The sequence below is a fragment of the Theropithecus gelada genome, chromosome 1 (genome assembly GCF_003255815.1).
Source record: "Theropithecus gelada isolate Dixy chromosome 1, Tgel_1.0, whole genome shotgun sequence".
NCBI classification, from domain to species: Eukaryota; Metazoa; Chordata; class Mammalia; order Primates; family Cercopithecidae; genus Theropithecus; species Theropithecus gelada.
Window position 1 is genome coordinate 128,339,469 of NC_037668.1, and position 18,358 is coordinate 128,357,826.

General features: G+C 35.9%; 1 protein-coding gene across 2 annotated transcripts in view; it reads right to left on the reverse strand.

Annotated features, from left to right (window-relative positions):
* The window catches only part of SASS6 (SAS-6 centriolar assembly protein), a 48,065-nt gene that overhangs the window by 13,871 nt on the left and 15,836 nt on the right, over window positions 1–18,358 (reverse strand). For both annotated transcript variants that reach the window (XM_025385233.1, XM_025385243.1), the window contains 7 exons: window positions 14,361–14,552; window positions 11,889–12,083; window positions 11,707–11,796; window positions 11,453–11,632; window positions 11,008–11,089; window positions 9,849–9,985; window positions 7,031–7,159 (listed from right to left, as the gene is read on the reverse strand). In XM_025385233.1, the coding sequence (XP_025241018.1) occupies window positions 7,031–7,159; window positions 9,849–9,985; window positions 11,008–11,089; window positions 11,453–11,632; window positions 11,707–11,796; window positions 11,889–12,083; window positions 14,361–14,552 (1,005 nt within the window). The remainder of the gene's footprint in view (window positions 1–7,030; window positions 7,160–9,848; window positions 9,986–11,007; window positions 11,090–11,452; window positions 11,633–11,706; window positions 11,797–11,888; window positions 12,084–14,360; window positions 14,553–18,358) is intronic.

The window sequence follows — 18,358 nt, forward strand, 5'->3', positions numbered from 1 at the left end:
ATTCATGGATTGGAAGACAAAAGACTGTCAAAACAGCATTTCTTTGAAAACTGACCTATAAATTCCTTGTACAACTATCAAAATCCAAACAAACCATTTTGCAGAAATTGACAACGTGACCAAACATTTTTGTGAAAATGAAAAAGATCTAAAACAATTTTGAAAAGGAAGAAGAGAGTCTGGAGATTTTCAACACTTTTAATATAAAGTCATAGTAATTAAGATGCTGTGATATTGGCACAGGATAGGTATAAAGATCAACGAAACAGAATTGAGAATCCCGAAATAAATCCTTACATGGTCAACTGATTTTTAACAAAGAGTGCTTAGACAATTCAACAGAGAAAAAGACTTTTCATAAATGGTACTAAGAACTGCATATCCACAGCGGGGAGGAAAAATAAACTTAGATCCTTACTTCAAGCCATGCACACAAATTTTTTCAAAATGGATCACAGATCTAAATGTAACAGCTAAAACTATAAAACTTGTAGAAAAAAACAAAGGAGATAATGTTTTCAAACTGTGGTTGGACAGAGTTCTTATATACAACTCCAAAAGCAAGATCCACAAAAGAAAAAAGTTTGATAAACTGCACTCCATCAAATATTAAAAACTTTTGTGTTTCAAAAGACACATTAAGAAAATGAAAAGGGAAGCCACTGGGAGAAAATATTTGCTAATCATATACTTAATAAAAGACTTGTATCCAGAATATACAAAGAACTCTTACAATTCAATAAAAAGACAACCTTGTTTAGCAATGGTCAAAAGATTCAAATAGATATATCACCAAAGTAAATATATTGATGTTAAATAAGCACATGAATAGAGATACTCAACTTCATTAGGTTTTAGGAAAATGCAAACTAAAATCACACTGAGGGGCCAGGTGTGGTGGCTGATGCCTGTAATCCCAGCACTTTGGGAGGCCAAGGTGGGGGATCACTTGAGGTCAGGAGTTCAAAACCAGCCTGGCCAACATGGTGAAACTCTGTCTCTACTAAAAAATACAAAAATTAGCTGGGCGTGGGGGCGTGCACCTGTAACCCCAGCTACCAGGGAGGCTGAGGCACAAGAATCGCTTGAACCCTGAAGGTGGAGGTTACAGTGAGCTGAGATTGCACCACTGCACTCCAGCCTGGGCAACAGTGCAAGACTCTGTCTCAATAAAAAAATAAATAAATAAATAAAATCACAATGAGGTACTTCTATGCATGTATTAGAATGGCTAAAATTAAACAACTGACTATATCAACTGTTGGAAGGATGCAGAACAACCTGAACTCTCAGACTGCTGGTGGTAAATGGTAAAACCACTTTGGAAACATTTGGTAGTTTCTTAAAAATCAAACATATGCCACCAGTCACTCCATTCCTAGGTACTCACCCACAATAAATACAAAGACTTGCACACATATGTTCACAGCAGCTTAATCTGTAATATCCAAAAACTTAAAACAACTCAAATGTCCATCAACTGATGAATGAACAAATTGTGGCATATCAATGCAATGAAGTACTACTGAGCAATTAAAAGAAAAGAATTACTGATACACATTACAGCCTGGATGAACATCAAACACGGTATACTGAGTGAAAAGGAAGGACACGGCCAGGCACGGTGGCTCACGCCTATAATTCCAGCACTTTGGGAGGTTGAGGTAGGCAGATAACTTGAGCCCAGGAATTCGAAACCAGACTGAGCAACATGGCGAAACTCCACCTCCACAAAAAATGCAAAAAATGGTACCTGGGCACGGTAGCACACACCTGTAGTCCCAGCTACTCAGGAGGCTGAGATAAGGGGATCACCTAAGTGCAGGGAGGTCTAGGCTGCAATGAGCCATGATTGTGCCACTGCACTCCATCCTGGGTGACAGAATGAGATCTTATCTCAAAAAAACCAGAAATTTTAAAAAAACTACATGTTGTATGATTCTACTCATATGAAATACAGAAAATCTAATTTTATAGTGACAGTTGATCAGTAGTTGCCTATGGCGAGGAGGAGGAGTAGGGATAAACTGCAAACAGGCACTAGGGTACTTTTAGGGTAATGTAAATGTTCTATTGAACTGTGGTATAGTTTCACAACTCTATAAGCTGACTAAAATTACGGAACTAATCTTCAAGTGGAAGGATTTCATAGTATGTAAATTCTACCTTAACAACCTTTAAATTTTTAAAAAGGAAGTATAATAAAGAATAAAAACAAACCCAAAACAACAAAACAGCACATTAAAAACAACGGCAAACTAGTGTCCAGAATATGTAAAGAACACTTATAAAACCATTTTGTAAATGTTAAACCTCCCAAACAAAAAAACAGATAAAAGAAAGAGCCAGGCATAATGATGCGTGCCTGTAGTCCCAGCTACTCAGGAGGCTGAGCCAGGAGGATCAGGTGAGCCCAGCAGTTCGAAGCCAGCCTGGGCAACACAGGGAGACTTCCATCACTAAAACAAACAAATGAAAAACAAAAAATGAATAAACAGGAGTTTTACAGAATAGGAAACATAACCTATAAATATATAAAAAGATGTTTCTCACTTTAATCAAGAAAATGTTAATTAACATCACAATAAGATACTATTTTAGTCACCAGATATGCAAAAATGCCTTTGACACAGTTACTTCTAACAATGTATCCTATAAATCTATTCGTACCAGGCCACCAAGATGTATGTACAAAAATATTTCCTGGAGCACTGCATGAGCATCTGGATTGAAAAAAACCTAATCATCCATAAACAGAGTATTAGTTAATTATAGTACATCCATATACCGGAATACTATGAAGTCATTAAAAAGAAACAAAAACTTACATTCTGATACACTGCAGTTACCTATTCCATAATGCCATAAATGAAAAAAGCAAGGCCCAGAACAATTGGCAAGTACTATTTATGTTTATATATAAAAACACTCATACATTTGAATATATATACTTATACATGCACATACATATGGTCTTATATACGCTTTGAATATTTCTGGAATATATCACAAGAAACTCCTAACAGTATTTTTCTCTGAGAAGAGGACTGGGGATCACAGTAGGCACTTTTAGATAGTACATCCTCTTGTACCTTTGGAAGCTTCCCATACTTACACATTACTTTTAAAAACAGTTAATACCAAATAAATGAAAAATTAATTTAAACCTCTAGGTGAATTAGATAGTTAATCAAACTGAATAATGCTATCTGTAGACAAAATCTGTCTCTGAATACCCACTGTGGGCCAAACACTATCAAGACAAAGAGAGTGAGGCAACAGGGCCTTGGGCAGCCTCCAGTCACACACAAATGTTAGAGATCCGTACTGGATGACACTGAGAGAGAACAAGCATTTCAGCACCTACAATTATAGAACGTCAGGAGGATAAGACATTCCTTCAGAGAAAATAAAAAGGTAAAGGTTCCTGTAGAAACTCAAACACTAGAGAATAAAGCCAAAAGAGACCTTAGAGTAATTCCGAGTAATTTGTCAACAGGTCCACATTGGCCAACTGACAAGTTCATCACTGAGAATCAAGAGATGCCTAGGACCCAGGGAGCCCAGGACCAGCCATCAGCCACCACCAGTGGATGCTAGGAACAACCTTCAGCATCCACTCTGTGCTTGGGATGGGGGTTCCCCAAACCAGCTTAAAATAGTCTCTAGCTCTGCCTGCCCTATGGGAGCTAATAAACTGAGTCACATTTCCATTCTGTAGAAGACTCAGTGAAAAAGGATGGCTGTTTCTCCTCGGGTCAAGGGTTAGAATGAAAAACTGGAGCTCACTCAAAATAATGCTGTGTATTACTGTGTCTCCTCTCCACTCCACTACTACTTTGTAGTTCATGACCATTGTGTATGGCATTTCCAGACTTTGTTTCTTGGTCCTTAACAGTAAACAGAATTGTCTCCCTAAGCCTTTCAACCAGATTAAAAGAAAAAAGATAAACCAATCATCTGGCCCCTTTCTCATTGTGGAAAATCCCTCACATACTTCTAAATCTCCTTGATGAAAGTTTGACCTTGAAGATCAAGAATTTAACCCAAGCTGGGCACAGAGGCTCACGCCTGTAATGCCACCTCTTAGGAGGCCGAGGCCGAGGCGGTGGATCACTTGAGGTCAGGAGTTAGAGATCAGCCTGACCAACGTGGTGAAACCCTGTCTCTACTAAAAATACAAAAATTAGCCAGGTGTGGTGGCGCACACCTGTAATCTCAGCTACTCAGGAGGCTGAGGCATGAGAATCGCTTGAACCTGGGAGGTGGAGGTTGCAGTGAGCTAAGATCATGCCACTGCACTCCAGCCTTGGTGACAGAGTGAGACTCTGTCACAAAAATAAATGAATAAATGAATGAATGAATAAACAGTTTAGTTTGAAAGACATTACAATTTACTATCTACTGGTGTTTCATCACAAAATGTAAGCACCATAGGGTCAGGGGATTTGTCTTGTTCACTGCTCTCATCTCCTGCAACTAAAACTATGCCTGGACACGGCAGATAGTAGACATTCATTAAATACTTGCTCAATGAATGAATCTTTGGCTATCATTGTATTCAAAAATAAAAGAGAAAAAACAAGTAGTTTTGTGTATCTTGCTTTAAAATTGTCAAGTATTTGTTTATTTGTCAGAACAGCACAATCTTGTTAAATATTCTCACATATTCTTTAAGCATTATTTTGTTTCTTGCCAAATTTCTCATGTTATTTTACATTCCCACAGTTAAACATCTCCTTGAATGTATTCAGTCTTGACAGTAACATTTTAAGGCATCAGGAAGATCACAGGTTCAATGTCAAAAATAAAAGGGTGATTTTTAAAACCTGCAATTCAAAAGTACATGTTTTAATCAACATAGCTGCTAGCACAAAACTACCTAGATCAATGATCACCAAAGTAGGTGGTGTTTGAGCAGGGGAAGACAAAGTAGGCAGTAATTAGGACCATTCATTGAGGTCTGAGAAGAAAATCTTACAACTTTCATTTACATCTATTTTTAGTCTCATTCTTTAATTTATATTTTTGAATAATTTTATTATTAATAATATAACATTTATGGAGTACTTATCATGAATCAGGTACTATTCTAAGCAAATACATTAATTCACTTAATAATCCAGTAAGGTAGAGAAAATTATCACTCCATTTTATAAGTGGGAAAACTGAAGTGTAAGAATTGAATGCTGTTTGTTTTTCAGTGGCTTGATCAACTTCACACTGACAGAGGCAGGTTTTAAATCCTAACATCAGATTTCGCTCTCTTAACCAATAATTACACGGCATATAATATAGTATTTCAATAGCATATGCATAAATTCACAAATAAATACACATTAATGTATTCGAGATGAGAGCGTAAATTGTTCTGTTTATTTTAGGGTTTTTTTCCCCTGTTAGGAATACATAATCAAAAGAATATGGAGATCATTGATACAGGAAACACTGAAAGTCTTGCTCCTGTATTTAAGAACATATTTATTATAATGATTCCTCTGATTCCCCAAGACCTATAAGAATGGTAGTATTATTTTATAAGTCATCCTTAGTCCTACCAAGTAAGCAACTGTCTCTAGTAGCACTTGTCCTCATTTTGGACATTATATATATATATTCCTGGAAAGTTGTTTAAAATAAAAAACAACTGTGAATTCACTTACAATTCTAAAGAAAAAAAATGATTCCAAGATGCAACCACACTTGAGTATACTGATACTGATAATAAAACAATAGCATTCCTTTGAACACACATATCTAATTCTCCTTAATAAGCAATGCAAGAAGAGCCAATGATATGCATCTAAGTACCCTTTACATAACAGTATTTCAGGCATAAAAACTCAGGCTTAATTCTCATTTCACTGAGAATTCTCCATAGCTCCTGGCGATAATAAGGCTTTGGCTAAAAAGAGCACATGCCTGAGCAACACAGCCAACTTATTTTTAGAGCAGCCCAGACCTAATTTGATAGAGTTTATAATACCAGTTTCAAAGTCCTCAATTTTATCTTTTATAAAATATTTTTTCATAAATGTTTATTTGTCTCATTATTTAAGAAAAAATAAACCTGGACCTGAAGTTAGCAATGAAAATAAAAGCAGTGACTGATCTGGGTGGATTAAACTATTGTGAAAACAAAATTATAATACATATAAAAACAATATATAAATACAAGATAATAACAACAATTAGGAAAAAGAACTCAAGTAGGTAGAAGAAAGCCTTAACAAATAAATCAAGGGTTGGGGGGACTGCTAGTCATATCTTATCTGCATAATGTTGTCAGAACTAAATTTTAGAATTTGATTTAAGCCTGCCCTACCAGACCTTTAAATTCTAGCAATGGACTCCAAATCACAGCTAAGACTCCAACAGTATGAAGTCAGAAATCCTGGTCAGGCTTGAGAGCTGTAGGAGATACAAGCAGAAGAATGAATAAAAATGGAAAGGCTGGCCAGGCATGGTGGCTCAGGCCTGCAATCCCAGCACTTTGGGAGGCCAAGGCAGGCGGATCACTTGAGGCCAGGAGTTCGAGACCAGCCTGGCGAACATGGTGAAACCTCACCTCTACTAAAATTGCAAAAAAATTAGCCAGGTGTAGTGGTGCATGCCTGTAATCCCAGCTATTCAGCAGGCTGAGGCACAAGAATCATTGAACCCAGGAGGCAGAGGTTGCAGTGAGCTGAGATTATACCACTGTACTCCAGCCTGGACAACACAGCACGATTCTGCCTCCAACAAAAACAAAAAACAAAAAACAAAAAACAAAAAGGAGAGGTTGAGTAGAAATAAGTGAGGTTTAAACAGATTGAGTCAAGATTTTATACATTACAGTGACTCAAGAAATATATAATGCATATATTTCCTGTAGACATAGATACTAGATATTCAGTAATATATTTATCTAATACACTACCTACTACTAAACTGACCAAAGAATAAATGAACTTTTAAAAGATGTGAAATGTTTGTATGCTAATAGGTTGCTATATTTTTTCCCAGAACAAGTATTAGTTAATTTAGCTACCTTTGTTCCTGAACCAGGGTGGCTGGTATTTTTGGCAGATATCGAATGAGGGAAGGTATTCTGGAATGCAAATGCAGAGGAGACAGGATAACCAATCCCACAGGTTGGATAAGTCAGTCTACCATCAACCTAAAAATAAAAACATAAAGATGATTAAAGATGAGAAATTAATTCTAAATATTATTTGTTCAGCAGGTGGCATTAGCATCTATCATAATAACTAATAATTAAGAGCACTATCTCAGAGGCCAGTCTTGTTTATCACACCACAAAACTCTGCTTTATTATCTACCATGGGGCTATGATAACTTTGAACTACAGGGCTTTTCAAAGCAGTTGTGCAAGCTTGGATAAAACAAACTACTGGACCTACTTTTGTACTAAGTTAAAGCCAAGCTTCTGAACCAACTTGTTTCACTCTAAGTCTCCTAAAAAAGCGGGGAATGGGGGAGTCTGGAGATCAATAGGCCAGTCAGAGATAAAATAAAAATAATTTTCTGTCAGACAGCACAAAAACAAAATTAGTGTTCTTAAACGGACTGAGACAATAATTGGTTTTGCCACTAATTTTATTTTTATTTTTTATTTTTTTGAGACGGAGTCTTGCTCTGTCGCCCAGGCTGGAGTGCAGTGGCCGGATCTCAGCTCCCTGCAAGCTCCGCCTCCCGGGTTCCCGCCATTCTCCTGCCTCAGCCTCCCGAGTAGCTGGGACTACAGGCGCCCGCCACCTCGCCCGGCTAGTTTTTTGTATCTTTTAGTAGAGACGGGGTTTCACCGTGTTCGCCAGGATGGTCTCGATCTCCTGACCTCGTGATCCGCCCGTCTCGGCCTCCCAAAGTGCTGGGATTACAGGCTTGAGCCACCGCGCCTGGCCGGTTTTGCCACTAATTTTCAATATACTGGTACCACACAGTAACCAACGTTATGAAAACAAAGTTTATTTTTATATTGAGGCCAGTGGTAACACAAATCTTGAGAAGCATTTGTGCACACTAACGGATGCATACAAAAAAACACCTTTCACACAGCTATCACCAGTCATTCAAATTTTAAGCCAGTCAAAAAAATTTTTTTAAGTTTGTAATTCAGCCCGAGGCACTTCTTTCTCCAATTTAACAGCAATCTTTCCCCTTCTTTAGACATCCAGTACTCTGACTTACCAGAGTAGATTAGGTTAAAAATTCAATTAGGAATCTGAAGTTTAAACCTTCTGCCAGTGTCCTGCAGCCAAACACCAGGAACCCATGTGTAGATATACAAGCTAGATTTATTGCTCCTTGCAACAAGGGAAACTGCACACCATGAAGAAACATGGGTATCTCCAAAAGTGATACCATGGGTATCTTCTTTTAAAGTTCCCTTAAAAGGGACTTATTTATTGGATTTAGGCACATGTTAGGTGATTTAAGAAAAAGTTTAAGTGGTGCTTTACTGTGGATTGGAAGCTACTGGGAAAAGGGGATAAATGTATGACTGGGTATCTGAATAAATTCTATCTAATAAGGCAAGAGGAATGTATTAAGGTCACAGCTGTAATTAAAGCAGCAGCAGCCATTCATGTTAGCCAAGATATGAGGCTTATGGACTACATTTGTGATTCAGCAATGTTCATATTTTTGTATTCAGGCATGATTATGAAACAGTCTTGTTTTTGTATTGACAGAGTCACAGAGTAACCGTGCCTGATGTTAATATTACATGAAATTGTTGTGTTCAACAGGAGAGCCCCAAGGCCTATGTGTGGATGCTAGGCAAGCTCCTAGCAGCACCTAGGCCTAACTATCAGATAGTACCAAACCACCTCTGAATGTAAGAAGCTGCTTTTCTTATTCTCCCTTTTTCTTTTTCTTTTTTCTTTTTGAGACAGAGTCTCACTCTGTCGCCCAAGGCTGGGGTACAGTGGCACAATCTTGGCTCGCAGCAACCTCTACCTCCTGGGTTCAAGCGGTTCTCCTGACTCAGTCTCCCAAGTAGCTGGGATTATAGGCATGCACTGCTGCACCCAGCTGAATTTTGTATTTTTAGTAGACAGAGGGTTTCATCACGTTGCCCAGGCTGGTCTTGAACTCCTGACCTCAGGTGATCCACCCACCTCAGCCTCCCACCCAAAGTGCTGGGATTTCAGGCATGAGCCATCGTGCCCAGTCTTTTTTCTCAGGGGGGCGGGGAAAAAAAGCACGGCTGGGAACAGTGGCTCACACCTGTAATCCCAGCACTTTGAGAAGCTGAAATGGGAGGACTGCCTGAGCCCAGGAGGTCAAGGCTGCCATTAGCCATGATCCCACCACTGCACTCCAGCCTAGGCAACAGAGCGAGGCCTTGTCTCAAAAAAGAAAAAAATCTGGTGATGGGAACTAGAAAGCTTATATCTCATAACCAGTTTCTTGTAGAATCTAAAGGTGACAAGCCTGCTAACAGGACTTTTTTCTTTTTTACTTTCTTTTCTTTTTCTGATAGAATTCAGTTTATGCTTAAGCCTAAACCCTGAATTCTCTCTTCTCGAAGTCTCCTAAATGTTTTACATTGTGTGTTCTCAAGTTTTTCAGCATATTTGGTATTGCTTTAGTTAGCACTGAAAGATTGCAGTATCTAGTCAAGACTTATAAAGAAGTGTCCTCTTGAAACTCGGCCTCTTTGTTCAGAGCAAGTGTGCCTTTGTTCCACCTCCAGGGGCAACTTAATTTCAGTGCTAATAATTGTAGGACTCCACTTTGTATTGGTACCAGCACCTTAAATCATGGAAACTTCCTAACAATCTGGAAATATTTTTGTTTCAAGAAATTCACTAAGATCATTCACATCTTGTTTTAAATCTTACCACATTCAGGTTAGGAGAAATTCCACTTCTGATTGTGTTGCTGCTAGGAAGTGCAGGCGGAGTAGTAGAAGGTCCCAATACATCTTGCTTTCTCACTAGCTGATTTTCATTTAGTTCTTTATTTAACCACGTGATTACTTAAATAAAAGAATAAGAAGCAAGGTAAAGAATTTTCACTGTTTTTATTTTTCTAATCATCTTAGACATTTAAAAATTATACTAAGATTTTTTAATTATAAGTTTTTAACTACCTGACATCACAGGAGAGCAATATAGGTTCACCTACATTTTTGTCATTAAAGTTTCTTATTTTAGAAGCTGCCACATAGGACTCCTATTATATTACTCTCCAAAGCACGTTATTTCTACTAGTCAAGCAATTCTTTGAAAGATTTCACTTCTAGAATATCTTACGGTTTACTTAAAATTCACAATCTTATGTATGATACCCCGTAGTATAAACTGAGAAAATGTTAGTTAAAATCTTAATTTTATGTTTTGGTTTTAAATAATTCATATTGTTATCATTAGGTAAACATAGCAATTTAAAAAAGGAATAATGAAGAATTTAAACAATAAATTACAGTCAACATTTTAAACAGTTTTAATTGTGGGTTACTGACATATGGGATATGGTTTACTTTATAAAGATGATTAACTCTTTTACTGGGCAGACGATATAAATTTATAGAAAAGGCATTAAGACACATATTTAAAGCAGAAATTACTTATATATTGGACAATGTCTAGATTTATAATACCTACACTTTTATGAATTCAAATAAAATTTTCAGGTTAAGAATAAAACTATAGCCAAGCATGATGGCTAACACCTGTAAACCTAAACACAGCAATCTGGGAGGCCAAGGCGGGTGGATCACTTGAGCTCAGGAGTTTGAGACCAGCCTGGGCAACGTGATAAAACCTTGTCTCTACAAAAAAACCCCACAAAATTAGCTGAGTATGGTGCTGCACACCTTAGCCCCAGCTACTTGGGGGGCTGAGGTGGGAGGATAACTTGAACCAAAGTGGTGGAGGCTGCAGTGAGCTGAGATCATGCCACTGCACTCCAGCCTGGGTGACAGAGTGAGACTGTGTCTCAAAAAAATAAAAGAATAAAACTACAAACCTAATTTACGTTAACATGTAACATACTTACACTTTTCATTATTTTTTAGAAGTTGTTTGCTTTCTTCAAGTTTTTTAACTGTAGCTTCTAATTGTTCTTGTAATTTGCATACCTGAAATATATCAATCATCACAATAAGTCAAACAAAAGAAAGGTTAAATAAAAACTGAAGAATGTATTATTAACTAAATAAATGGTTACCACTAATATTATTAAATGAGCATAAAGGAATTAGCTCAATTATGTAATAAAATATTTACGTGTGTATACAAACACAGACATATATGAGCAATCAAGGTATCTGAATCATAACTAACCTTCCAAACTGAAACAAGTTATTAACATCTACTGAATCTAGTCATGTTCTTTTGTTGAAAAAAAAGGCCAAAGCCATTTGTTAATGTAACAAAGCATAAATTTTAAAAATAAATGAGGAAAAAATAGTTACAACACAAAAATTTAAAATATTAACTACCTCTTGCTCTTTAATTCGAAGAGACTGTTCAACATCTTGTAATTCCTTTTGTTCCTTTTGTAATTTTTCCTCCTTCTCAGCCAGGAGTTTTTCTTGCTGAATAGTAACTGTATTCTTCAATTTCAACTTACCCATTAAAGTTTTCAGATCCCCCTGTAACTTCTTGATAATTTCATTTGCCTATAAAAGAACTTCATATGTATATTTCTATGTAATCCAATGAAATATTATTCTATAAAATCTTTAAAACAAACCTTTAGAAGTTCTGCAGATAATGATTTTATTGTAGCTTCAAGCTTTCCTAGTTGTACTTGATTTTTCTCACCATTTTCTTCTAAAACCACCTGATATATTTTTTAAAAACATGAATAATTAGGGCATTTGTGTTTACTTATAAATGTGATCATAAATTTCTGAGAAAAATTTAAAAGTAGACCTTTTGTTCCTGGATTGTATCAAATGCTTCTTTTGTTCTTAAAACAAGCTGGTCCTTATCCTTGATTTCCTGTTCTAAAACTGCCACTTTTGTTTGTAGCTGATTAATATGCTTTTCTTTCTCGTGGCATTCAGCATCTAGTGTAGAATTCTCTCTTCGCAAAGAGAGGACTTCTTGCTTAGTCCGCTGCAGCTCCTAGAATGGAAAAAGAAAGAACTTATGCATTATGAAAAAGGGAAGTTGCCTTATCGGGTTATTTATAATTAAGATGTCTAACATATTAAAAAAAAGTCTTTAATAATTTTAAAGTTTTAGTACAGATTTTTTTTAAAAACATGAATGTCTTTCTAATGGTATAGTAGCACATATCTGGAATATAATTGTAAAATATTCTACTATCTGATTCAATCAGATCAAGGGAAAATAAAATAATTCTACTTTATGAATAAATTACAGTAACTTTAAAACTTTTAACAATAATTTTCTGATGTCTCCACAACTGATTCCGAGGGTAACCAAGGGTGAGAGCCACAATGTAGAATTAACATTTTTCTTTGTTGTTTACATGTACAGATTGTTTTTTAAAGGCTGATACTCTCCAGTTTATAATCTACCTTCTTCACGTATTACAAATATCTTTCCATGTCAATAAATGTTAACATTTCCAGATCTCTCTGTTCACTCTTCCAAGCAAAATAAACTACAATTGTTCATTAAAAATAGATTTTTAAAAAATCTACAACAGATCTCTTCCCAATCAGCTAATATTAACCCAAAGGCTACTGGTATACGAAGTCCAGGATATAGTATTCCTAGATAGTTTTAGTTCTCAACAAAAGTTTCCAAAAATAATTATATGGTATTGTGACTCAGTGGTTTTAGGAGTACAAACTTTAGTTTCAAACAAAATTCAAATCCTGGCTCTTCTACTGTGTGATCTTGGTAATTACTGAAACTCCCTAAATTAAATCTCAGTTCCCTCATTTGTAAAACAGAAATAACAAATACTTAATAAATTATTTCATTTAACCTTCATAAAAATTCTTATGTAAAATGCCTAGCATTTTGGTTGGCACACAGTAAAACTCAATAAATGGTAGCAATTGTTATTTTTAGGGCACTACTGCCTAAAAATTCTAACTTAAAACAGATAACTGAATACTCAGCAGTTAAAAAAAAAAAAGATCCAAGAACTAACAATTTGCAAGTCTTATTAAAATCCTGGAGGAAATATTTTTATTAGATCATATAAAAATCAACATAATGAGGTTCTGTTTATATAATGACCAGTTCCAGGGCTGAGAATGATGAAATCAGAGCATTACACTGAAGCATTTAGACTACCAACGTACCATGAAGTTTCCAGTGCTTTACAACCAGTGTGAAGAGTGTATGCAGGAAAAACTGAAGACATCTATTGTTGGGGCAAAACAATATGAGGATCTGAACACAAAATTGGTAAAGCTTTAGAGCTTCTAAGCATGAGACTGGTAAAATAGAGTTTGAAGTCCTGTGAGCTAGAATTAACACTGGTAACTTTGGTATTTACATATAGACAAAAAAACTACATATATTTTCTAATAATTCATATGACAATAACGTATAATGCTACAAAGAAGCCTGTAATCAATGCCAAAGCAACAACAAATGTGGCACTATAGCAAGATTTAAAAAATTTCTGTGGGGCTTAATACCTAGGTGATGAGTTGATAGGTGCAGCAAACCACCATGGCACATGTTTACCTATGCAACTAACCTGCACATTCTGTACATGTATCCCGGACCTTAAATAAAATAAAAAATGAAAATTTCTCTGTTGCCTGAAAGAACAAGGTAGCACTAAAGACAGGCAAATAATAGATGAGTTCTAATCCTTGTTTTTCCACTCATTGGCTATGTGACCTTAGGCAACTTATTTAACCTTTCTGTACCTTAGTTTCATCATCTGTAAAATGGGGCTAATAATAGTTCTTACCTTATTGTTATAACAATAAAATGAGTTAATATATGTAAAGCACTTCAAACAGTACCTAACACAGAGAATGCTCAGTAAGGATTAACTATTATCTTTACCATTACCATTATTACTAGACACTGAATTTCACATAATTGTTTATGTTAAGTAGGCTGAGGAAAAAAAAAACCCAGTCCTGTCAACACAGTACCCTATGAAATATAGGTGCTGTGTTACTATTAAAAATACATTAATAAATCTGACAGCTGTGCCAGTAATCTGCTCTCAAGACCCTAACTAAAAATATTCAAGTTTACCTCAGTTCTGTTATGAATTAGGCTTTTTATCAAATTTCAAATTCTCAATTTTCTTCGCACTGCCTGAATGGATTACCCTAACACCACAAGAGAACTCTACAGAGCATCCAGAGGAACACCATCCACACAAGTAACCACATTAAAATAACCAAATCAAAACGTTCTTTTAAACTGGGGGAGAAAAAAACCAATATTCAATACCTCTTCAACACCAGAAAGTTTTGCTTTAAGTTCTCTAATAGTGGAGTCTCCTTTATATTTTCTTTCAGTTAAGTCTTTATTAGCTGCTTCTAACTCAGACAGTCTGTTTTGTAGCTGGTGGATATTTTGTTGATGGAGGATTTCTAAATCTTTTTTCTGTTGTTCATGCTGCCGTTGATATTGAACCTGTGCCTATTATATAATAAAAATACAGTACCAAAATTCAAAGAAAAAAATCAGAAATACAAATACAGAAAGATTTGAACAACAAAAAATTGTAATTTATTTTTTATTTTTGTAAAATGAGCAAGGTTGGTTCATTAGTCCAAGTCATCTTTACCAACAATAAAATTTGAACATGGTTATAACAGTGCAATATCTACTGCCTGTCTGAATCCTATCACAAACCTATCTTAGTACTATTTTTGTTAACGAACACTATAAAATCCTAAATATCTTTGGAAAATAAAGCATATTTTTGTGGTTATCAAAGTTATACATGCTCTTAAGGGCAAAAAGGAAACACAACCCATAATCACATCCAGAAATCACTCCTAATATTTAGGAGTACTCTCTTCCAATCATTTATATACTTATATTGACATCCACATAAACACACAATACACATATTAAATTTAATGAATATCAAGCTATTTATACAATTTAATCACACTTTATTCCCTTAGCATTTGCACCTTCTCACATCATTAAAAAATTCTTTGTAAAGTCTTTAATAGCTACACAACATTCCATCCATGGCTACTCCATAATTCATTTAACTTCTGCCCTATTATGGACATTTAGTTTCCAATTTTTCACAATTATAAATAAACTGATGATTGATTTTTTTGTACAGGCATACATCTAAAATTCAGATTATTTATGATCAATTATAGAATAAAGAATATAAACAAATATAAAGCTTGATATAAGTTCCAAAACTGTATCCCAGAGAAGTTATACCCATTCAAAATTCTTAGCACTAGTACAGGGGAGTCTCTCTCTCTCATAAAATACCTTAGGAATTTTTACATTACTACTTCAGGAATTTCCTCATTTTTAGAAAGCTGAAAAAGAGAGGAGAAGGAGCAAAGAGAGATAAAATAGGAAGAAGTCCATATAAAATTGAAAATGCAATCTTGGAAGAAAACATTGAAGAAGCAATCAAGAAGAAAAATCAGAGCAAACTGGTAAAGATGCTAACTGTAACTGTCTAAGAAAGTAATCAAAGACACTAAAGACAATAGAGGCCAAAAGCAATGAAAATAAAGAACAGGTTTTTACTCCAGTGAACATCAGAACCTTGGAGATTTTTGTTTAAAAAAAAAAGTGTGAGAACTAGGATTATAAAGTTTACATTTTCTACTTTGTTCACTTCTGAATCATTTCAATATTTTTAGAAAGAAAATACACTAAAAAATTTCCATTCTGGGCCAGGCACGGTGGCTCAAGCCTGTAATCCCAGCACTTTGGAAGGCCGAGACGGGCGGATCATGAGGTCAGGCGATCGAGACTATCCTGGCTAATATGGTGAAACCCCGTCTCTAGTAAAAAAAACAAAAAAACTAGCCGGGCGAGGTGGCGGGCGCCTGTAGTCCCAGCTACTCGGGAGGCTGAGGCAGGAGAATGGCGTAAACCTGGGAGGCGGAGCTTGCAGGGAGCTGAGATCCGGCCACTGCACTCCAGCCTGGGTGACAGAGCGAGACTCCATCTCAAAAAAAAAAAAAATTTCCATTCTGGAGGAAAAAAAATTATCATTGGAGGAACAGTTTCAGACTAATAAAGTCCAACAGAAAAGGAGAATTTGTAGAGGTGAAAGCAATATTTTTCAAATGAATATTCTATAGAGGCTTACATCAGAAAAGCACACAGTAGTTTTGGAAGAATATTACATGAGAAAAATGTTTTGGGAATGGAATTATAATGATATGAATGGGAAAACAAAAATTAATAAAACATTCTATGAAGTGAAGAAATATAGAAGTCAGAATTAAGAAAATAATATGAGAAATAGAAGGATGATGGGTGATTCTATATGTTGCTAGAACTTTCCTCACAGGAAAAATGCTTCTACAAAGAATTAGTGTAGAAACAAGATTACTCGGTATATTTTTTTAAATGGAGGTATAAAGAAAACATGAGAAATAAGTGTAAACATAAAGAAAAATTAAAAATGCAGGAATCAAATTTGCCTTTTTAAAATGCCGTAAAGATAACACAGATTTAATGTCCACTTGAATAGGTAAGTGACAAATATAGATAATACATTATTCCCTATAACATTTGTAGAAACCATCAGTAATAACAGAAGGCAGTTTACCTGCCTCGACAGATTTCTATATAGTCACAAAATTGGCCTAATTTGAGTAACAGCACCCTATGGCAGTGGTTATCAAAGTATGGTCCTCTGAACAGAATAATCAGTAACAGCTAAGAACCTATCAGGAAATCGAGTTCTTGGACTCCACCCCTGACTAACCATATCAAAGACTCTGGGGATGAAGCCCAGCAATCTGCATTCTAATGTACCCTTCAAATGATTCTCATGCACACTAAAGTTTTACATTATCTATTAGCAGGAAGAGAAGTGTTGACCTGGTTATAAAGTCCCAAAGGACTGCCTGACAATCCTATTAGAAAGTGCAATATAGAAATACAAACAAATCCTTCAGTCACTCTGGAGTTTTAAACAAATGCCCTCATGAAGAAAGTTTTAGATCTAACTTATTTCCATGGACAATAGACAAGGAGTACTCCAAAATGAGGGAGGGACAGAGTGGAGTAGAGGTTGAAAAACTACTTATTGGGCACTATGTTCACTATTTGGATGATGAGTTCAATAGAAGCCCAAACTCTAGCATTATGCAATATACCCAGAAACAAACTTGCACATGTACCCCTGAATCTAACAACAACATCAAGAAGAACAAGAGGAACACAACTTGCTTGAAAATCAAGCCAAAAAAAAAAAAAAAAGCTAGTAAACAGAAATTAGTGAAATGGGGGAGGGGGGAAACAGTGCAGAATTCATTAATGAAATGAACAACTGGTTCTTCGAAAACACTAAACAATAGAAAAACCATGTGGTCGCATTAAACAAAACAAACTAAGAACATAAGAGAAATAGTATGGAGATTTAAAAAATCACAAGACAATATGCACGACATTGTACTAATATATTTAAACACACAGATAGTAGCCACGTACAATGGCACACACCAGTAGACCCTGCTACTCTAGAGGAGCTGAGGCAGGAGGATTGCCTAAACCTAGGAGTCTGAGTCCAGCCTGGGCAACATAGCAATACCTCATCTTCAAAAAAAAAAATAATAATAAATTTTAAAAATAAAAACACATAGATGAAACACATGGCTTTTAAAGAAAATATAAATTAGCAAAACTCAAGAAAAAAGAGAAAATTTAAACAGACCAATAATCATGGAGAAAACTGGAAAAGAAAAAGATAAATGCTTCAACTAGGTGCGTGATCCAAATGGTGTTAAATGGCTAATTGTATCAGGCCCTCAAGGTACAGATTAATTCCCTGTTACTTCACTGTTTCAAAGAATAAAGAAAATTGAAAAATGTTCTTATTCATTTCATGAGGCTAGCATAATTCTAATACCATAGTCTATAACCCACAATTGCAATAAGCAAACTACGATGTGCAGGAAAAAGATAATCTCAGACCAAGGTCACTTATGAATATAAATACAAACATCCTGGGCCAGGCATGGTGGTTCACGCCAGTAATCCCAGCACTTCAGGAGGCCAAGGCGGATGGATCATTTGAGGCCCGGAGATAGAGACCAGCCTGATCAACATAGTGAGACTCCATCTCTTAAAAAAAAAAAAAAAAAAAAATAGCTAGGCCTAGTGGCGTGTACCACTACTCCAAAGACTGAGGTGGGAGGATTGCTTGAGACCCGAAGGTTCAGGATGCAGTGAGCTGTGACCGCACCTCACTGCACTCCAGCCTGGGCAACAGAGCAAGACTC